This window comes from Mesoplodon bidens, assembly GCF_964165515.1.
Source record: "Mesoplodon bidens genome assembly, chromosome: 17".
Classification (NCBI taxonomy): domain Eukaryota; kingdom Metazoa; phylum Chordata; class Mammalia; order Artiodactyla; family Ziphiidae; genus Mesoplodon; species Mesoplodon bidens.
Window position 1 is genome coordinate 20,212,356 of NC_138174.1, and position 23,805 is coordinate 20,236,160.

Here is a 23,805-nt window from a genome sequence, read left to right on the forward strand (position 1 = left end):
TGGGAGCCTGACTGGGATAATTCTGAAGTGTGAGGTGTCCTATACCATTTCTCAAAGCTTCTCCAGGATTGAGCTTCAGTGGCTCACTGTGAAGCTGGTTTAAGAATGCACCCCCTTTGTGGCCACATTCTAGAATGCACCCCCTATTGGCCACCTCTTGCTGATGGGACTTCCCCATTCCCACCTCCACGCACCCCTCCCCCCCACCCTGGCTGGCTCCCTATCAAAGACCTAAGGGCCCCTACCCTTATCTCAGGGTATGTCTGCTTCTTTCAGGTAATGCCCACCTAATACCACATGCTTCTAGGAACTAGACATGCTTCTAGGTGCTTCTAGAGGAAGCCTCTAAAATATCCTATTAATGCCTTAGTGCCCACAATTTCTTTCAGCAAACAGTACTGTCCTGGAAAAATGTGTATGCTCTACCATTAACAAGGGGGAGAAGAAGGCCAGTATAGAAAGTTGTACTGTGTAAAAATACGTAGGAATATCTCAAAGAAAATATTTCAAAAGTTTAACAGTTCCCTTAAGGTGGGATTACTGGTGATTTTCCCCTACCTCTTTATACTTTCCCAAGTTTCTATGATGAACATGTATCACTTTGATAAACAGAAAGAAAAATTCCCCAATTAAAAAAAAGTACAGGGCTTCCCTGGTGGTGCAGTGGTTGAGAGTCCCCCTGCCGATGCAGGGGACACGGGTTCGTGCCCCGGTCCGGGAGGAGCCCACATGCCATGGGGCAGCTGGGCCCGTGAGCCATGGCCGCTGAGCCTGCGCGTCCGGAGCCTGTGCTCCGCAACAGGAGAGGCCGCGACAGTGAGAGGCCCGTGTACTGCAAAAAAAAAAAAAAAAAAAAAAAAAATTACAGCAATGTTTTATTAAATTGGGAGAGAAAAATGGCAAGGGAACGAGAGGCTTCTTCCTGGACCTCACATCAGAGTGAGGAATGCTTCTTCTCACTGTGCTTGTCTTGTAAATCTCTTTTTTTCCTGCACTTTTTGTTCTGACCTCGACCTGTCTTACTTAGCATCTGAACTGGTCCCAAAAAGCTCAGCTTATCAGGTTTTATTATATAAATATGCTTTCTTTTGTATCTCCAAACATCTTAAGTACTGTCGACTTTTTTTTCTTCTAACTCTAGAAACGTCACCTGGGTTAGCTCTGCTGGGAAGCCCTTCTGCATGGTGAAAAGGACATAGGCCTGACACAGCTGAACTTGACTCTGCCTTGCTCTCTCACTTGCTGTGACCTTGAACGAGGTACTTGAATACTCTGAGTCTCAGTTTCTCCTTGTTAATTTGCACTCTTAGATTAGAAGTGATAGAAGCCCAGCCCAAGTTGATTTGATGCAAAGTCATAGCCTCTTGGAAGCACGCATGGAAGGTTTGACTACCTAAGCTTCAGAAATACAGGGCTCTTTACTACTGGATCCAAGAATGCAAACAGCAGGGTTTTCTTTGCTACTTCTCCCTGCATGTCATTTTTATCCTCTAGGTGTTTTACAGGTTTTATGTCTTCTGTCTTCAGTCACCAGGAAAGAATTAAAATCCTGGAAGAGACTTATTGGTCAATTGTGAATAAGAGGGAGGCTCCTCAGCCAGGTGGGCAGCATCAGTAAAGACCCACATAGAGGGACTTCCCTGGTGGCGCAGTGGTTAAGAATCCGCCTGCCAATGCAGGGGACACCGGTTCAAGCCCTGGTCCGGGAAGATCCCACATGCCACCGAGCAACTAAGCCTGTGCGCCACAACTACTGAGCCTGCGCTCTAGAGCCCGTGAGCCACGACTACTGAGTCCATGTGCCACAACTACTGAGTCCATGTGCCACAACTACTGAAGCCCGTGCACCTGGAGCCCGTGCTCCACAACAAGAGAAGCCACAGCAATGAGAAGCCTGCGCACCACAACGAAGAGTAGCCCCCACTCGCCGCAACTACAGAAAGCCCGCGCGCAGCAACAAAGACCCAATGCAGCCAAAAATTAAATAAATTAAAGAAAAGAACCACATAGAGAATGCCCTGGCAGTACAGTGGTTAGGGCTCTGCGCTCCCAGTGCAGGGCCACAGGTTCAATCCCTCGCTGGGGAACTAAGATCCTGCATGCCATGCAGTGCAGCCAAAACAAACAAACAAATAAACCCATATAAAGCCTCATGGTATACGATGCAGGGTTAGTTCCTAGAAGCACATGGTCTTGGGGGCAACCCCACGGGTGTCTACTACAAGTCCCTTCCTTATTGCATTTTGCTAAGAGTTTTTGAGATAATGTATGTGAAGTTCATTAACTCTTCTAACTGGCATCTCTCCAATGCCTACTACATGATAAGTACTTTCTAAGCAATGGAGGGAGAATCAGCAGAGAACCAAACAGACAAGCAGCCTTGTTTTAATGGAGCTTATAGTTCAGAAGAAACACTTGACTCACAGTAACCACTCAATACATACTGGCCATTAAGGTGGCCCATTAGCACGTGAGTGTGGGGAGTAGAGAGAGTTCTTTAGAGTGAAACCCTGCATACACACACCCACCCTCAACGGGACCTGATGTCTGCTGACTTCCAGTGGAAGATGGAAGATTAGATAACCAGTCCCACTGGGGTCACTGCTGCCCCATCTCTCAGGTTCACTCAGGAAGAACTAGGAAGTCCCCAGATGCAGCTGTTGGCTAGAATTCAGTGTCTGGGACAGTCCCCAGCTGTGGCCTATGCCATACGGCTGAGCTGCATGGGTGACCCTAAATGCAAACATGCCGCTGCCAGGCTCCCCCAGCACTCCCGCTGCCATCCCTTCCCTTGTCATTCACACATTCCCAGTTGCTCCAGCCAACTTACAATGCAAAGTGTCTGTGACGCACTGGACTTCGGTAAGGTGCAAGAGACCAAGAGGGCTAAGCTTTCGGAGGTGGGCACAGTTGCAGCACTTTTAGTCAGAACATCACAGGCAAGGCATAGCTCTTCCTGACTCCGTAGATACGGGTCTTAAACGTAGAGGCCCTGACACTGGTCCCTGCTGTCCCTGCTCAGGCTGAGTCTCGAGTCTTGTGTGCTCTGTGTGGGTTGGGACGAGAAGGCAGAAATGACATGTCACTGTTTTCCCTTGAATTCCTCAAAGCAGCTGCTCTTCTACCAGAGGTGGGCGGGACGTGTGGGGAAAATGGTAACACCGACGCGGATTTATGGGAAGTATCATCAGGAAGCCACTTTAGTCCCTGAGCATCAGATTCCACAGGAGACAGTTGAGAGGGAGGACCAGACCCCGGGGCTTCACACCATGTACCACAGAACCTTCAGGTGAAAACACTTCTGGAGCCACCACCTGAGGGACAGGTGGAGACACCTGATGTACACCTGGACTCCACCACAGCAACTCTGCTTTTGAGTGCTGCTTGTTCTGTGGGTCCAGGGAAGACCTTAGTTTGAATAAAAATTGTCTTATCCTATAGATACATATTATATGTATATTTCATACACACACGCACATAGATGATTGCTACAATGTTTCATCAGTGACACTCTATGTATGATTTCTTTTCTGCATCTGATGGGTAAGTCAATCAGAAGATGGTTTGTACAAATTCAAAGTTTTAATGGCTGTTAAATCATAAAAGGAAGGGTATTGGCACTGTGCACATCGTGTTCATTAGGGCGCTGCCAGCCGGCCATGCACATCTTATTGCACATACGAACAATGGACGAAGATCTTGAAGACGTCTTAGCCACACAAGGACTGCATTTCGAAGAAAAAAAAAGCCATTTTACAAAATACTGAAGCCATTCATATTATACAGCCAACCGCAAGAAAATACTGAAAATTAATATCAAAAGCAATATTTTAATTTTGAAAAAAAATCTCTCAAAACAAGGATTACAGAGCTTCATGTTGCCATATATACACGTAAAAAAAAAATATTTCAGGACCCTGCATTCTCAATGCCCATCAAGGTGCAGTCATCTAAATTTCTATTTCTATAATCAACCTTTGACTGTCGCTTACACTGAATACACTCTTTGTTCAAAGTGTTTTCTTTTTTATTACATCATTATGCTATTGCAAAAAACAGGTATTTGTGCAGTACAGGAAAATATTAAAATATATTTTAAACTCGGTTAAAGTGCACAGTACATCTGATAGGAAGTAACGGCTAGCTGCCAATCCAAATGACTCTTTTCAGTAACCCCTCCCTCCTTGCTAGACAGGAGGGCAGCCTTGGCGTTGGCTGATGTAAGTCTGTGTTCAATTTCAATGCATACTGTCCTCCTGGTGTCTTTTCTTTTGTGTTCGCCTTTATATTTGGCTTATAACTTGTGGCTGCTGCTCTAAAAACATACAATGGCTTTTCACAGAGGTGACGATGCCGTCAGCATTCGCAAGATTTTGAAAGACGAATTACTGGGCTGTCTGTAACTGCAGGGCGAGTGCACATGCATGTAACTGCCTAAAATAGGTTGTGTGTCTGTGAAGTCTTATGTGACTCTCTCAGACCAACACGGACCCCTTTCCTTAGCTGGGTTTTCTCTAGTCATTGCTTTCTCTGAACTTGCCCCCTCCTGGGCCACTCAGCCTCACAAACGCTACTTCCTTCAACCTTCTCCTGAGCCCGCCTTGATCTTGCATGCAACTACTACACCAATTTACTGACTCACTTCCACGGTTTCATATCAGAGGCTGTGAATCTTGCCGTGTTTGACGGACTACTTTGAAAGCCACCAACTAAGCTGCAATAAAATAAGCACGTCTACATCTCAGAATAGTTTCGTCTTTTAAAACGGGCAGCTGCAGAAAGCGCTGGTCTCCTGATCCAGGTCCTATATGCCTTCAGTTAATTCTCGATCACTCTCCGCCGAAGCTACCCTTAAAAAACTTCTTGGTTAAACGATAACCTTTTTCTCATCTCCACTTTCCTATACCACTTCCTTATTATCTACCTTTGGTGCTACACTTTTAATTGCCCAAGTTACAGTGCAAAATTACACTACAAGACACATGATGCCAACACTTGTTACTTCTTCGTGTTAAAACGTGAATGTTTTGTGCATAGCAAAATAAGTATGAACCCAAAAAAATAATTGTTCACATTTTATCTTCAAGTTTAATATGTCTTTTTTTTCCCATCACAGCTATTTACAAACAACTTTGGGGTGCTCTCTTGATTTCTGTCAGTTCATTATATCAGGGGACAACAGGGCTGCTGGAATGTAGGAAGCTGGATGGAATGCAGAAATATAAATAAGACCAATGTTCCAGAAACCAAAGTATAAATAATGCCTCCCCAGAAAATAGTTCTTGTCACAGAAGCACCTGCTTTTTGCTTAAATTTTTTTTTTTTGAGTAATATACACCAGAAAACATGACTGTGGAGACCTAGAACTACTTGCACACCAAAGAGGATAGAGAATAACTCAATATTTATAATATTAAAATAAAGTGTTTAACCACAAAAAAGCAGTAATAAAATAGTTTCCTAATTTACAATTTGCATCCAAAGGATGAATAACAACTCACTAATAAATAATATTTATATAAATATTTTGTATGTCGAAAATAGTTTTTTTAAAAGGCAATGGTCTCAAGAAACTTCTTGAAAAATTTGGTGGCAAAAAACCTGACTGCAAGTTCCCCTCCCCACCCCCCCAAAATACACATCGCGTTTGGTTTGGTTTTAATAAAACAAATGCATCTTGCTGCAAAACGGCTGTGCTTGGTGTTTTGGTAATGGCAGTGGGTGAGCATGGAAGGGATGAAGGAGGTTGTAGAAGGCATTGATGAGCTGCTTGGTCCTTCACAACCAGCTCCCTCACGGGGTTTTAGGCAAATACCTGTCAGGTCTTAATGTCTGAGTCAGTTATGAAAGGTAGAAAATCTTCTTTTGTGTCCTCCCGTCAATTCAACTAGAGTCGGGGAACTGACAAGCAGTGAGTGGGAGGTTGGAGGGGGCAGGTGCTGAGAGGAGAGTTTAGGATCTCTGACCGGAAAAGCGTCTGAGCCACGACCCAAAGGAGAGGAGTTGGTCTCATGTGAATAGAGCCTTTGTTACAGTTACATCTAGCAATGCTTGAACGGTGATGCCCACTTTGACCAGGCCTTTCTCTTCAAGGATGTGATGGGGCAGACACAGTTTTTCCTAAAAGGAAGAAGAACAAAGCATTGATTTTTAGATGACTGGAATCTAATTAGAAAATCTCGAGATACCACTGACAGGAGTTAAGTCGAGCTCCGAAGTATGCCTATCTGATCACTTCAGACTGTGCTCTCTCCCTAACTTTCAACTCATTTTGCAAAGACCTTTTCTGTGTTTGCAAAGAAAACAATGATTTTCCACAAGTGAGGGTTGTTCTAGAAAGACTTCCAATCATCCTGAAATGTGCAAAAGAGCTAAACATTTTTTACAAACCTTGACACTAAATAAGTGAGCTACATACCGTCAGTTGGAAACCACCCACCAAGAACATATTAGCTTATATTCTTATAAAGCAAAATTTCACAGAGCCTCTCACACATTTTAAAGGAACTTGAATACTCATTTATACAGACCACACACCATTCTACTGACCATAAATCTTGATCTAGTTCATTTTATTTCCTGTGATCTCTGGAATGGAGGCATGCTTTCTTCACAGTGTATGAACAGCCTTGTAAATAAGTAATTTTAGCCACAGCGTCGAAGAGCCTCCCTTTTAAGACTCTTTTATAAAACTGTCAAAGACACAAATATCCTGCTACTTTCTTATATTGTATTTTTGTTCTTGGGAATTGTCCAGCACATACTACTCAAGGAAGATAATCAAGGCAGCTCACCCCGTGTGTGGCACCCTGCACGCTCAACCACCAGTTTACAAAAGAGCAAAAACAAAATAATTTTACATTTTGTCATTTGACCTTGGTCTGATACCATACAAGGGAATCTCCTTCCAGAGTGTGTCTCCTTGGCTGGGAAACAACTCCACAGCAAACACTCCCTCTCATCTACCCAAAGATGGTGTGTTTTCCACAGTCCAATAACCACTGGTCTTAAGGACAGTTGAAATTGGGAGCTGCGTCAAGCCCCAGGTGGTGGACACAGTGTTTAACATGAAGCCAATCAGGTTTCCGATCAGCACTGCTTCCTTGCAGTTCTCTTGCTGGAGGAATCAGATATTCCTGCTGTGTCAATGCAGGACTCTCCACTAAGTACCCCAGATGCAGGCACTGTGCTCTTAAAAAGATCATCCAAAGACACATCATGACATCTCTAAGAACCTGTTCCGCAACCTCGAAATGTTGGTGGGCTCTACACTCGCAGTCTTACCATCCCCCATCCCTCCCACTTCCCTAACTTATGGTAAATTCAGAGTATCTCAATCTCTGACTCCAGGCCTTGAGAAATGGCCACTTGTCAATATAAAACAGCCGATTCTTTAAAATACAATTTTAACAATGATTTCAAGTGGCTGCTGTGTATCAAAGAGGATTATCTTGTCATCATGGTGTGTTGAGGGGAGGCAAGTTTATGCTGCTTGCCAACTTAGCAGCCAAATGTCAGCCTGAGAAAGAAAAGGAGGTTCTGTCTGAGTTGTGAACAGGGCACTAGGCCAGGATGGACGGTGCTCCCTCCTTCCGCCGCAGCCAGAGGTCAGTGTGTACCCTTTCCTGACACCTTCTGCTTGCCATGGGCTTGTGAAATCACCTGAATCTCATTTCATTGGTAAGGCTGGTCCCACAGGGGCAGGGATATAGTTTCCTCATTCTTATGGCTTCCACAGCACCCCAGTAGGATATTATAAATGGCTGTTAATTATGGTTAAGTTCCTGGTACAAGGTATTACTTGGGGAAAAAAATAAGTCTTCACTTTATACCATATGCTAAAATCAATTTGAGATGAGTTGAAGAGTTAAATGTTAAAAAACATCCACAACATTCCTCCCAATAAAATATAGATACATATTTAATATTTTCTCTGGTAAATGAATGGGGATGAAAAAGTGATATAAAAATCACAAAGGAGGGCTTCCCTGGTGGCGCAGTGGTTGAGAGTCCACCTGCCGATGCAGGGGACATGGGTTCGTGCCCAGGTCCGGGAAGATCCCACATGCCGCGGAGCGGCTGGGCCCGTGAGCCATGGCCACTGGGCCTGCGCGTCTGGAGCCTGTGCTCTGCAACAAAAGAGGCCACAGCAGTGAGAGGCACGCGTACCGCAAAAAAAAAAAAAAAAAAAAAAATCCAAAGGAAAAGCTAAAAACAATTGATCACCTGAAAGTATACAGCTTCTGTGTGTAAAAAAGAAAAAAAAATTAAAGGATAAACAACAAACTGTAAAAAAAATTATTTGCATCAAATTACAAAGGGTTTTATATTGACGCATAAAAGCTCAACAAATCGGTGAGAAAAACACTGAGATCAATAATGGAGCACTGGGCAAGGAACATGAATAGAAATTTTAAAGCAATAGATTTGCCCAAGGCATTCTGAACAAGATACTTTGCTTCTTGACCTCAGTGTTCCCCTATGTTTAGTCACAAACGTCCCTGAATTCTAGAACTAATATTTGCACAAAGCCTAATCTCTGTGCCACGTGGCTTTGGGGGGGGGGGCTATCCTGGTTCCTGCTTGAGCTGTGACATGTCTCCTCTGATGAGTGGTGGGGGCCAGTGGTCTGCAGAGTTGAGTTTCCATGCTCGAGGTCATGCTTGGGAAGGGCTGGGGCTCCAGAGAAACAAGGATGGGAAGATACTGAGGCCTTAGCCTCCTGCTGACAGGACGTTGGAGGTGTCACACACCGAGTCAGCTTAAGGTCATCCCCTCTCCCAGGCATTTCTCACCTTCCTGGTCTCCTCATTCCTAAACCAGGTGCAGAGTTCAAAATTCTCCCTTCCACCCTAACAGCTGGTGACAAGGAGTAAATAAAAGACATAAAAAGGTATCCCTTGCATCCTTTCTGGCTTTCTCTTTTCATTCAGACTTCCTAAGAAGCCCTGAGGTGCCCTCAGGTTACATTATAGGGTTGGAGGTACCTACGAAGACTAGCGTCAGATCATAGAAACCTTATGAAAACACGGCAGTTGTGGTTGTTCTATCACAGGACTGGGAGGGAGACTGATGGGAATCGTGACTTCAGATGCTGGTTGACAAGAGAAGCAAGGGGAGCCTGCCAGAAATACGGAGGGGCTTTGAGGATGGCCAGAAGGCCATTTCCATCACACTAGTCCTGTCACTGCATAGCCCATGGGGGAGGGGATCCCTGAAGCGAGCTACAAGTTGTGGTGGGGAAGGAACTGCTGTGGATTTATAGCTTGATGGGAAATGACAGAGAAGGGTCACCTCACCTTGTACATAATGGGTCTCAAGGAGAGAGGTGAGTATTTACATTGAGTTTAAAGGCATTAAAATTCCATTGTTGGAGATGAGTGGCTTTCACTGAGAATGTAGCAGCAGACTGCTCTCGGATACCCATGAGCTCCTTTTGTTGTGTTTCTTTTTAAAGCACAGAACAGAATCATAAAGTAGTATCCTGCATAAAAATATTCTGACCCCCCTCTGAAGGACTCGTCCTGTCCTTTGCATTGTTTCTCCAATGGCGGAAACAAATATTCACTCTTATGCCCTCACCCACCCCTCTTCTGAGCCACAACACGCAGGGTTGGAAAAGGCAGGTAAGCCATGAAGACTAAATTCCAACTTTGCAAGACTTCTGGGGGCACCTCCTACAGGCCTGGCACCAATGCTATGGATTTGCATCGGTCTTTTCTTTATGACAACTCTGCGAGGTAGATACAATATCTCTACTTTGCAGAGGAGAAAACTGAGATGTAGAGAGTTTAACTTTGCTGAAGTCACACAGCAGGTAAGTACTGCAACCAGGATTTGAACTTGTGTCTCATCTTACAGCTGGGGCCCCTTCCACGACATCATGCTGCTCCCCATAAGGTCCTTGACCAACCAGCGAGCAGGTCCTGTCTGTGCCCAGGAGATAGGAAGAGGCCCCTGGGCCCTCGGAGTCCTCTCCAGGCCAGCCCCACCAAGTTCAACGTCAGGTGGGCATCAGAGAACCCTCAGCTCGGGGAAGGGCATTAGCTCTGCCACTTAGCTCATTTGGTTTCTCTTCGCAGTGAGGGCCAGACGTCTTGTTCTGGCGGCAAATGCCTCACGGGAGCAGGTAGATCGCCATCACCGCCTGGCTCTCCTTTTTCTATAGTTTCTTATGCTCCCCAGCAGTCACAGGTCTCCTGCCAGGCCACCCGCTAGACAAAATGAAGTCACCCATGCAGCACTTTTCATGTTGTTCAGTCTGCTTCTAAAATGTAAAGTCCTGGCACTAACTGATTGAACCTTAAAACAAAACTGTCTGCATCATTTTAATGTAAGAGAACTTCAGTTCCTGCTTTGCCGTGTGAGGGCTCCAAGGGGCAGCTTCTTCCGATGTGAAATGCAGACCATGTCAACCTCTTCCAGACAGAGAGGATTTCTTGTCACTCTTCATTTGGTTCTCTGCTTTCCAGCCATGCTACTTTCTAGTCCTTCTTTCTAGAACATTTATTCTCTACACACAACTATCCCTTCTTTCACCTCCCTAATCCATACACCCTTCACCTGGCTATTCCTACACATCTTTAAGGCCTCAGTGCAAACATCATGGTTCTAGGAAGGCTTCAAAGACCACCCACTCCCATCAGGGTTGGGCCCCCCCTGTCCACGTGTTTCATATACAGAATTTTGTACCTGACCTATCACAGGACCTTATCACATTGAATTCTTCATTTGTCCACTAGATCCACTACACAGGGTCCAAAAACCTGCAGGCCAATCCAGCCCATAGCCTGTTTTTGTAAATAAAGTTTTATTGAGACACATTTACAAGTGTCTGTGGCTACTTTCACACTATAGCAGCTGAGTTGGGAGGTCCTAACAGAGATGGTATGGCCCACAAAGCCTAAAATATTTACTGGCACTTTACAGAAGTTTGCTGACTCCTGATTTTTGAAGACAGGGTCACGTGTCATGATCACCTTTTTATCCCCAAGATGGGGTCTTGTACAAAGGGTGCTCATTCAATATGTGAGGAATGAATGAATGAACACAGTCATAAACAAAGTCCAGTGAAAAAGCAAGGAACTGGACCCTCATAGTCTTAAGGAGAAAAGCGTACATTCTATTATATATACCTGACAGTTTATTGAGAACTAATTTCAAAATCTGAAGCCTAATTTTAAAAACCTAATCTCCTGAAAGAAAATCACATTAAAATATTTTTCACCTCATCCCGAACCACTTTCAAGCTCCTGAAATTTTAATCTACTGTCTATGACTTTTACCCTGTAGGTGAAACACCCTTCTTCCTTATGACAGAGACCAGCATGGATTTTAGAGAGATAACCCTAACCACTATGTCCTAAATTTAATTTCTTACTCACAAATAATGATATCAGGATATCAAGTGCCTTTACTTATCTACTCATTGATGAAACTCCTACTCAGCTGTCTTGCTTTTGAGTTCGGTAGGGCCCTTCCCACCAGCACTGTTTTATATGTCTCTCCCCAAGTACAATGAGCTGCATACGAACTACAAATCCATAACTAGAAGGAACTAATAGAACTTACTTAGTTGTCACATATTTTGGAAATCCTGACACGGAGTAGCAAGTTGCTACCAATTGGAAGAACTGGAGAAAGAGAACTTTCTATTTCAAATAGATCTTTCTATTTCAAAAAGAATATGTAAATAAATACTTGGTAATTTTTATCAGGCATTGTAAGTACTGAAAAAAAGGGTCTTCCTTGTGAGAGGAAGATTTAGTATGCACACATAAATCACCCAACCACCTCTCGGATGACAAGTGGGTTGGCCAAGTATCCCTAGTCATGTGGCAATGGCAGGCATCATGCTAGCCTATGAGTCGGTGTGTGAGTACCTTGGGGAAGAACCATGGGGAGGCTTAATAATATTCTGAATGGAAATGAGCAGTAATGGGCAGGACAGTTCATTCCAAGCTTTGCCTAAAGGGCTAAATTAATTGTGCTCTGCTTGTTACCAGACTACTTGATGAAAAAATACCACCCAACAGATCCCCAGAGGAGCAACACATTAGGGTACAGATACACTAATGACATGAGAAGTGAAAGTGCATCCAAAAAATACTTTGGATGCCAGAACAGAAATATGAACAGGGCCAAAGAACTATGTCAAGTCAGCACTGAAAATTAAATCTGATCTCCCAGGATTGCGCTACTCAGTTTTCACTGAGGGAATATTCTTTCAGGTGGTCACCCAGTAAGTCATCTCTCTTCTTCCCCTGTGCCCCCCACCCCCTTCAAGAAGAAAAATCCAAGCAGCAGTGATCCTTGAAGGGAAGCCTCAGTGCGCTGCAGAGCTGGACAGAGGTGCTGAGCGCGACTCTGGATGCACACAAATTAACGTATTGATGGGCCCATAAAAACTTGGATCTGTCACCCAAAACATGTTTATTAAGCAACTTATGGCTCAGGGTGCTCGTTAGACATCGTACAAAGGGATTTTATTGTGTTACAGATTGAAGAGTACAAGATAGCACCAAAGGCAATTCAGTACATCTGCGGGTTACTTATTACACAACTGACGTTAGATAAATTCCACATACCCTGTATTTCACCAATCAACCCAAAATCAGGAGGGAAAAGCTCAGTTAACTCAAGATACTATCATGTAAAGAATGTCTCCTGTTAGAAAATCTGATCTGATTTACCAACAAAGGATCTTTATAAATATATTCTTCTATGTGACCTTTCCACATCCTCAAGTCCCCTGGATTCATGGAAATGTTCAGAAAAATAAAATTATCTTCTTAGTAGCCATCTATAAAGACTGTTTCCATGTGAGTAAACTAGAAATTCATCTTGAGGAAGTGAACTCCATCATCTCCCCCCCCCCAATTTAAGAAACAATATTTGGCAACCCGATGTAAATTGAAGCATAGGGGAGTCTGTCTTCACCTTGGAGCAGGGCTGTCTCATATTGTAAAACGACATCCCAGAACCAGGAATATCTTGTCCTAGATAAGATTCTAATGTCTTTTTTCTTTAATTGCAAACTGATCACATTGCTCCGAAAGCAGATATAGTTATTAAAATATAATCCTTTAAGCTTACTTAAACGTAAAAGCAGGTTGCTAATGTCACTGGGAATCAAAGGTTAAACGGAAATTTCAAGTCACTGAAGAAACTACATTCTTCTAAAGTAAGAGCAATCTTATTGGTTCCTGTCATAGCAACCCCAGCCCTAGGCCCAAGAATGTTCCATGACTCATGGCTTTATTTGAAAATAAATACTGTCAAAACCATCACATTCTAGACCTCAAGTTATGATGTGATGTAGCAAAAAAGAGACAAAAAAGCGAAATGACCCATTACATTATTTAAAAATAGAACCCCTTTTTGGAAAATGCCTTTCTAAGAGCCTCGGTCAGAGTAGACCAAACAAGGAATAAGTAAAACTACGCAGAAAGAGTGGTGTGCCGTGGATCCTCCAGAGGGCACTGTGACCGCGCCGGACCCTTCCTCCCCTGCGCCCTTCTGCACAGCTCTGTCTCAGGCAGCAGGGCAGAGGGGCTCACTCAGGGTGGAAGTGGGGGGTCACCCTCCCTGGTGCCCTTCACAGCTCCCGCTGCAGGAAGCAGGGAGGAAGCCAGCTGGATGGCCAGCAAAGCAGTCATTCTCCAGATGGTATTTTTCAACTTGGTCAACAGTGGCATTCTTAAAGATTGTTATAGACCAAATTGGACCCCAAATGCTGGCTTTCTGTCTTCCCTCTACAGTTAAATTGCCCAATCCCGAATTAGGAGTCGACTTAAATACTGACCCAATGGAAGGATGTTCATACGCTAAATCCCCTCTGCTCCTGTTCTGGAACCTTCTTCGCCTCTACCCAGGGCAGCAAAGCTCACTGGGAAGAGAGAAGAGGCACTGCAGAGCACTGCTGCTGGCACCATGGGGATGAGGAAGCAAGAGGTGTGGACACACACTGTCCTTCCTCACTGCTTCTCAGCAAGTCAGAGAAACTATCTCATGGGAGCTGTTTTCTATCAAGTTTGTGCTTCTGGAAAATCTGATGTGGAAACGTGCGGCTTCAAAACTCCAGAGATTACTGAAGAGATGACAGGGATGGAAGCTTGCAAGGCAAAGGCCCAGAGGGAGGAAGGACCCTGTCACGGAGCAGGGCGACAGAGCAGAGTGTAGGGATGCACATGCGGGCGTTACGCAGACAGAACATTCCAGCGGTAAGTGATATAGATCAGAACTACAAAGAGAATATGGACAAGACAGAAGCTTATAAGGTCCCTGGCGCGGAGGGCGGAAGGTGGTTGTGGGGCTTTCTCCCCGAGTGCCAGCAGAGTGTCAACAGTCTTTCGAATGTGACGAAAATCCAACTGCAGGATGTCATACGGAGAGCAGAGGTCAGCCTATTCCGAGGGCAGCCATCAGAACAGAAAGAGACAGTGCATACAATTAAAAATACACAGAACAACGGCTGAAAAGAAGCACACATGTTTAGTTACTAGCAAATGGCAAGAGTAACCCCTTATTTCAAGCAGGTAGAACCCGTTCCACCACAGATTTTTTAATTAATTACAAAAAGCAGCATACCCGACACAGTCTATGCAAATAGGACAAAGAAATGCCTCACCCAGAATCTCACTATCGAGGAACAGAAGGTTCTGTAATTTATACATCCTTCTGGTATTCAAACAGTTTTAATATTTAAGTGGTATCATGAGTCAGCAGTGGCATAAAAATAAGAGCTTTTGCACCTGGGACATTTAGGTCTTCACTTTACTAAAGGGAAAAATACAAACTTAAAAACTTAACCCCCACCTTTCCTCACCATTCTCTTAGTGCATTTTTCACCCTGGTCCATGAGGGCTGAATATAAAGTATTTCTCTCCGAAAGGGAATACATGCGCCTAATTTGTTTTCCTTTTAGGATTATTGATAAACTCTGGGGAATGCTAGTTTTAATCATGTCCCTACATGTGCCCAAAAACTACATTAAATTTCACATTTTCACAACTGGACATAAACCAAAAGTTTAAAAGAGGCTTCTTAGACCTGCAGTTAGAATAAAGGTACATTCCTGCATAGAGGAATTATGTAAATTTCTTCACCACTAAACAGGTATGTGTAGGGGGAGGGGCGGGGAGAACAGGCCTCCGTGTTTTGTCTACTTGACAGTCACCATGTAAGGAGGCAAAATTCCTACTTTATCAACTAAACGCACAAATAAGATAGTCCTATGAGTTGACCTCCGGATGCCTACTGCTATCAGGAAGCAAATGGTTCTCTGATACCCTGAATTCCTGAACCAGAAATGACCAGCTTCAAATTAAAAATGATTATTATTGCTATGTCAGTATGTACCAAAGTTCTGGCTTTGTTTCCAAATTAAACAAGGATTGAAAATATCTGTGATATATCTCATAAATGCAGCTTTATGTCCAAATTAGGCAAAGCATTTAAAAAATATATATATTATATATTTTATAATATACTTTGCAACAATATTGCCCTTTGTTTTAGCATCACTGCTAAGCAGATGCAAATCACAGAGCAACTGAAAGATGATTCTAAGATAGAGATTCCGTCTTGCCCGTATCTTCTGCAGTTAGGTTGATGCCCTCTGGTAAAGAGGGATAATCAATGTAGGTGCGTTGATAAGATTATAAACCTCCTAATCTTAAATTACTAAGGTAGAGATCCTCTTAACAAAAGATTTTTTAAAGGATATTAATAAATCATGCTATATCTATTCACACTGTGCATCTTTTCTCAGCGCATTTAGAGGAATCAAGCTACCATTGTTATTTTCTCAAGAATTAAAACAGCTACACATAGAATGGATTTCACTGTGACAGAGATGCTGATCAGGAATTGACGGATGGGGAAACATCTAAGAGAAGGAGATTTCTATTGCAATAAGAATTTTCTATTGCAATGGTGTGCTTAATCAGTGAACTCTGAGGAAAACAGACATAAGACAGAAGGCATATGCACACTAAAATGTGGCTGTCACCAAAGTGGTATTTCCATGTTAAAAGCAAATCATTTTATCTCCAGGATATATTTCAATACATTTCCCAGAAGCCTATGGAAAACGTCTGGTCTGCTCCCCAGCAACTCCATCAAAGAACTAAGAATTAGATTGTCTGCAGTTGCCAGTGTATTTATTCAGTGGTACGCTTCTTGCATGGGTAGGCAACACAGACCATTCTTCTCATTCTGGAAATAATTTCATGATGCCACAGATTCTGGGCTTTATTCAGATTAAAGTGGGTAAAGCTTAGACTCTCCATAGCGGGTGGTTTAAATTAAATCACGATCTCTGAAGGAAAAAGTATGGGTCTAAGATTGGCTGGGAGGCAAAAATCTGAAGCATCATAATGTGTGGAGTGTGGGTTACTCTCTGATTCTACCCCCCGTCACACAGCCCATGGCCGTCAGATCAGTCCCTCAAGGATGCTATGATGGGAACCAGGGCTGAAGTTGCCAGGGGAACCTGGGAGTTTTCTGAGCCTTGTGCTTTCCAAATTTCAGGCTTAATAAGAGGGACTTACAGATTATGCTTTATTTTTTTCTTAAAATTAAAATAGGAAAACACTAAAAAGGAAGGAAATTGAAAGAGGCCAAATTTCACCATGTATTTACAGAGCATTAGTAATTATTGCAAGGCATTTAAAAAACATAGTTAATACACTCAGAGTCCCGAGGGGCAAGTGCAGATGCTAATTCCCGTTACAGTGAACAGAAATCACAATCGCCAGAAGTTCACTGATTCTCATACAAGTCAACACAAGAGTGTGTGACTACGATTACTATTAAAGATTAACTCAGGTTCCCCAAATACTACAGATAGAAACCAAAACGTACACAGATCGATCAAAAGGTCTAATTTACAGGCATTCTGAGTATAATACAGACTAAATTCTAAGAAATTTAGAATATACTGTTTATTTAAATTTGATTTTGAAAGGCAGTATGCTTATAAATATTATTTAAATTTAATTTTGAAAGGCAGTATGCTTACAAAGTATTTTTAATCTAAAATGTCATAGCACGAGAATGTTGACGGTCATTCTGAAAATGTAAAGCCCTAACTGACAAGGTGTAATTTGGCAGAGAGTGGAGTGAGGCAGGAAAAGGTTTCCAGAGTTTTCTCCAGATATGTAAGAACTAATCACCAATTTTATGCACTTAATAACTCTAATATCAGTAAGCTAATTCATCTAGAATGCAATTTCAAGCTCTTTGAAGATGCTGCTTCGAGAAAGTATTTGTCCTCAACCATGTACCAATGTCAGACCACTGACCGGAAGTGTCTCTACCACCAGGAGACACACAGGGGGAAAGGATTTTTACATGAATGGTGATACACACCTACTAACCATTGGAGATGACTGGTTTTACAAGCTAGAGACTGGCTCTTCTTAGTGCATTAGGGATTTAAAAATTTACATTAATAAAATAATAACTTGGTGTCAATCTGCACCTCTGATCATCCAACCTCGGAAGTAACCAATGTAAATGGAAACTTAAAATAAATCTTGTAATAAGAATCTCACCATCCCCCAAAAGTGTTTATCAGTTATGACTTAAATTGACACTAAAGTCATTGATTTGGGGGAAAAAAGACACATAAGGTTCAAAGAGGCGAAGGAATTCGTATCTCCTATTCTCAAGATTAAAACAAACAAACAAAAAAGGTAGCTTCAATTTATAGAATGTCTTTCGATTTAAAAAATTCAGATCATTTACATAAACTGTCCTAAACCCTTACAACAGGTAAAAAGTAGGAAAAGTTTTGCAATTACTTTCAAAAATAATATCTTCTTATAAATGTCAACAAAATACAAATATGAAAGGCACTGAAAAGAAGACTCAGCCATAATTCCACTTGTATCAATGCAATCATCATTAGCATCTCAGTGTACTTTAGGATTTTATTTTTAACTCCATCTGGCTGATGCAGAGGCTGGACACCAAGGAACCTGTCCTTGTAGATATGGAAGGAAAACCTTCCACCTCCCACAGTCTAGTGAGGACCCCTGGCCTCTGTGCTATCCGGCAGGCAAGAGCCCTGTACAGCTGATGGAGTTGCTGTCCTAACCCTCCTCCCCAATTCCTCTCCGGAGACAGTAATGAACAGGAGAGGCTGGGCAGCTAGAAAACAAGGTGCATTTCTATTGCATGTCCCTTCCTCCTCTAAACAGGGCAAGTCTGTTAAATTAAGGACCTTGCTCCTTACAGAGGTTGGAGGCCAAGGCTACTTATTTAACATCAGGTAGACAGACAGAGACCAGGGGGTCTCCCCTCAGAAAGGGACCAGGGCATCTTCCCTCAGACAGAGACCAGGGAGCCTCCTTTCAGACAGAGACGGCAGTGTCTCCCCTCAGACAGGGACCAGGGCAATTTCTCTCAGAAAAAGACCAGGGTGTCTCCTCCGAGAGAAAGAGACCAGGGGATCTCCCTTTAGAAAAAGACCAGAGTGTCTTCCCCTCCAAAAAAATAAAAAAATAAAACCAAGGTGAAATACTTCCCTGGTGAGTAAAAAAATACATATCTATTTTCTAATACTTTTGACGCTTCACAAATGAGAGATTTCTCTCGGCCTGAGACAATACCAGTAAGAGTCCTAAAACAGCCCTAAACTTGGATCAAGCTGGAGACCCCCAATAGCCAGTCGTGAATCCTCCACATCAAGATGAGAGGCCAGGAATGACCAAGCTGACTCAGGAAAGGCAAAGGAAGCCCCAGTATGTCCACAAATAGCCTCAGGACTCCAAGGCTTAATTGAAATCAGATTCCTGGGTGATACAAAGAGTAGATAGTGAAGAATTTGGAAGCCCGCCAAGGCCTGTGTTCAAGATCAAGCTGCACCAGAGGTCAGACAGCTGCACAGTCTGACCAGCGGCATCAGCACTACAAGGGGCCTGGGATGGTGCCAGCAACATCATCTGACCCCCAGATTTCCCAGGGTGCCTTGAGGCACGTGGGGTAATTTTCCTGCCTCTCCTGCCTCAGAGGAGCTGATGGGGGAAAGCAATCATGGCGCTGCGGGATGCAGCTGAGCGTCCATGGACTATCAGCTCAAAGTAACCTTAAGGGTCTAGTGATTTTCAAACCGTAATTAGCAACAGGACACTTTCCCCCCCAAGGAACTCTTAACTGGAAAGCCGATGCATGCCACACAGGCAAAGGGGAAACTGCCGTGGCTGAATCAAGGGCGTGGGAGTGATCTGCAGCCCCGCCTTGGCTTCAGAAAGAATCAAGGGGCTCTGAGAACGTGGTTTAATCCACTGCTTAAGTCCAACACCTGCAGTTTGCAGAGCAGGGAACTCGGCCGCAGAGAGCCCCTGTGTGTGCCGGAAAGAAGGCAGGCGCTGGGCGCGGACGGACCTGGGTTCGAACGCCAGCTCTGCTGCTTCCCAGCTGCGGGCGTGAGCTTAGGAAATTGTGTAACGTCTCTGGGCCTCAGTATCCTCAGAGCAGGGTAATAAAATACTGGCCTCCGAGCCTCAACCGTGAGCATTCGAGAAGATGATGCAGCTGCCAGAAGGTCCCGGCGAGTGGTTCACGGCTCCAGGCTTTAATGCGCTTGCCTCAGGGCACACAACCAGTGAACAGCGCAGGTGCGGCTAATTCACCCCAAACCTGTGTCCCTCGCTCTGCTCACAGATCCTCCGCACTCGCCCTCACGCCTCTCCTTCCAGGTGGCAGTCACTCAATCTGTCCCAGTAGTTGAAGAACTGGCCCCAAACAGAAAAACCAAATCAAAACCAAAAAACCCCAAGGCACTGGAAATGGGCAGCAGGAAGTGACCCAGGCTGAAATCACTACCTGAAGAGATTAACTCTGCCATCAGAAAAGGAACTTGCCGGCAGGGTGAGGGTGGGGGGGGGGGGGCGCATTTCCGATTTGTGTTTCAGGATCTGCCCTTGGTATTCTCATCAGCAAACCTCTACCTCTTCCCAGAATCCCTCACAGATGATGGCAAATACGCCTGCTGTCGCCCTAACAGAATTTCTCCAGAAACCCAACACCCACTTCTTTCTGTGATGTCAACTCCTTTCTATAGGTGGCGTTGACTGCCAAGTCCTGTCTGTGCCCCTGGACTAAGAAAGGTACAGATGTAGCCTCGTCCAAACGTCAGGAACAACAGACAGAGGTCTAGAGTCGCCGTATCCATCTACTCTTGGTGCAGACTCCGACCTTCTGCAAATAAACTAGGCCGCTTACACCGTGTGCAGTTCTGAATGCAGCCAATTCGAAGAAGCCACATTTACAGGGAAGCCACTCCACTGGGCACACAATAAAATGCTTCATGAACCTTGACCAACCCTGAGGCAGGTACCTGGGACTGGGTTCCTGGGGACTTCTAGAGAAAATATAATAAAAACTGTAACAACGGGAACAATTTTAAAATCGCTTCCTTCCCATCGTATTAATTTGTATGTCATCATTTGCTCAGTGACCCCATTCCACCCAGATGAACCTGATAAAACTGAGTAAGCTGCCGACCCTGACTTTGGGTTGTAGTTTCAAACTGTGATTCTATTACAAAGGGCAACAAACTCGGGCTGAGAGCACAGCTGTGACTTCTCAGTCTCTACAGGATGATTTATCATTGTCAATTAGCTATTTAGCTTAAAATAATACAGAATTCCAGATCTCCGTGACTTATCGGTGTGTGTATGTAGATAAGTTATGGATGGAGAAGAAAGCAGGGCGAGCTTGCAAATTAGAAGGAATTCACTAAGCTGCTGGGAAATCAGTGAGTATTTTGTTACCCAAATATTAAGCTTGAAGCAAAAAAAGAAAATGTAACGTTAAAGGTCCTCCGCTTTTAAGTACCAGACTTTTAAAATGTCTGACTGCAAGGGGAGAATTCCTGCAACTAGAATTGCAGTGTGCCACATATACACTCAAATCATCACCCATCTTAAGTAGTGGAAGAAGGGGTTATTTCCACCCCTCCCCCAACTTAGTATCGCATTCCTAGATGAAAACATTTCCTCATTTCCAATAATTTATGACTCATTTATTCCAAGGGATGAAAGCATGTTCCTTTGAGTATATATAGCAAGTTTTGCCAGCTGCACTCCAATTGCAATTTCTGGTTTTCCACTAGAATATTCCTCCCTTCCTTTAACATATCTCACTAAAGAAGTTCAACTGCTAACCAACCAACAGACTTTTTCTAGTAGCAATGAACTTAATGTAACTCTAGTCACCAGTAAGATGCTACTGGATTATCCATCAGGATGGATACAGATGTACACACAATCACACACATACACAATGCAAACTTGAAAATCACCTCAAATCTTAAAAATCGTTTCAAAAATAGCCTTAGTGATATATTTCTTACTAAGCATAGTTAAGTTGGGACACTGGCAAACAAGATGATTTACTTCTTGTAATTCAATTGTCTCCGGAATTATCAGTTGCCTGTTAGTGCTAGGGGCATAATTCAGATATTATGATAAAATTTTCTCTGCATTTTGATGCTAATTTAATTCCCTTTTCCTCACTTTAGAAGGAAATCATAATTACCAATCTTTACTCACAATAAATGGTTAAGGGCATTTCTACATCATTTTGTGTCATCATAAGCCAAGAAAAATGATGAGTTTTAAAATATCACAGGGGATTGGTCATAACTCATCAGCGCTTTTGAGTACAGACAAAAATAATGTACAATCTGAAACTTGGTGTGATAATTTTGATTCACACACACTTATTAACCCATGATGGAATCAAATCATTAAAAATGGTAGGCGCATGAGAATTTCACGAACACTTGAAGCCAAGAATGTATGGGCAATAGTAAAATGCACACATACAATACAGACACACAGATTAACATTGCTGAAAGACATTTGGATTGATCATAAAGACATTTAGTACCTTATATAAAGATTACACTCTATTTAAAAACGAATTTGAAAGCTTCTTTTAATTGGTACAGTTTTGACTTAAAGATGTTTTAATAATTCTCTCCTTTTCCTCAAATAAGATTAGAAGCCCACCACTTAACTCTCACCTTCAAATGTCACCAAGCTGAAAAATAGGAAGGAAGGAAGGAAGGAAGGAAGGGGGGGAGGGAGGGAGGAAGGAAGGAGGGAGGGAGGGAGGGAGGGAGGGAGGGAGGGAGAAAAAGCCTTACTCAATTCCAATAACTAACTCCTATCAATTAGTAGAACTACATGAAAATGTAATTCCTTCACATACGCAAAAACAGTATCTCATGATAGAGTTTGTAGTTACTTTATTCCTGGAACGTTAGAAAAGACAGAAGAAAATTTTAAGAAATGTAGTTTCTGTCTATTTCCCTTTATCACAATGATGAAAAGCTTATCAACTTATCCCCAAATTCTGAGTGAACTGTCTTTTATCTCCCTAAGAAATCATTTTATGTTACTGATAGTAAAGTCGTTAGAAGACCCAAATCAGCTATCTTATCTGGCTGAGGCTAAGGCTGGGGCTTAGCTTGGGAGAAAGAAAAAGTAGCAAATCATTGCTGGGCTGGCTACAGGGAATTGCCAATTGGGTCTACAGTAGACTAAAAGGGAAAATGTAAATGCAAACAGTTAACAAACTATAAAGCAATATACATTGTTATTATGAACGGTTGTGATGAATGATAATAATAACAATAACTATAGTATCTTCAATGCTTATTATTTTGAACTACATACCCCAAACCTACAAGGAGTGCAAATCAACAGATCAGTGGTCAACTACAGGTCTACTGTGCTTAAGAGCTTTGGATAGGGAAAAATCATTACCTCCAAAATTCTACCCTATGTAACCCACAGAAGGCTCCCTGAAGCTTCAGCAATTTCTGCTCTTTAAGAAGAGAATCAAGCTAACTAAATTTTTTTTTTAAGTTTGGAATTTTGCATTTATTTCAAAACCTTAAAAAAATTATATTCCGCTTTTCTTCAGAATTGACCATACCATTTTAAGCCATTTTTATTTCACTGCAATAGAGTAATTTAAACTAAAATTTTATATAACTTATTCAACATTATTCCTCAAGAAAGATTGAGATGAAAAAGGATGGACAAAGGTGTATATCTATTCAATAGGTTCAACCATATATATTAACTAAAATCTTTACTCAAACATAGTTACTGGAACTAAGTTTGATGTTACCTCTGGTACTCCTAATTTTCGGCATGCTTCCAAAAAGTTTTCCACGTTTCTTCTGCATTTGGCCATGCTAAGTTTAGGCTATAAATGCAAATATTCAGAAATAAAGAATCATTAAGAGAAATACTTGTAATAACTGGTTAAATTTTAAACTTTCTAAATGGCAGAAGTACTACACGTTTATTGGAGAAAAATAATACATAAGCAAACAGAAGACAATAAAAAATTATCCAGAAACATTCACCTATAGGGCTGTTAATATTTTGGATTATATTCCTCTAGACACTGTGTGTGTACACAAAGATATGCATATATATATACATATACACACATAGATATGTGTTTATATGTAGAATTTCTGCATACATGTATATATGTATATACACGTGTGCAAGATTTTCTGCACATGTGAATGTATATGTGTGGATTCACACATACACACACACAGTTTTTATAAGATCATACTGTTGTGTAACCTGCTTTAGTTTACTTAAAAGTACACCATAAACATCACCTTTTCCCATCAGCAAATATATTTCTATATGAAGGGTTAAATTCACCAGGCCAATGACTCTCTTTCTCGCCAAAGCAATTTGGTTTTATTAGAAAGCTGGTGATGCTGCAAGGCGACGAGATTTAGAGACAGGGTGGGGA

At 42.6% G+C, this 23,805-nt stretch overlaps 1 protein-coding gene across 2 annotated transcripts in view; it reads right to left on the reverse strand.

Moving 5' to 3' along the window:
- Positions 1–5,065: 5,065 nt before the first annotated feature.
- The window catches only part of LRCH1 (leucine rich repeats and calponin homology domain containing 1), a 193,609-nt gene continuing 174,869 nt past the window's right edge, over positions 5,066–23,805 (reverse strand). Inside the window, exons 18-19 of one of the 2 annotated variants that reach the window (XM_081214565.1) lie at positions 23,155–23,232; positions 5,066–6,120 (exon numbers count right to left, since the gene is read on the reverse strand). In XM_081214565.1, the coding sequence (XP_081070691.1) occupies positions 6,010–6,120; positions 23,155–23,232 (189 nt within the window). In that variant the 3' untranslated portion in view covers positions 5,066–6,009. Of the gene's footprint in view, positions 6,121–14,096; positions 14,406–23,154; positions 23,233–23,805 lie in introns of those variants that run through there. The other variant, XM_081214566.1, reaches the window with a different exon arrangement.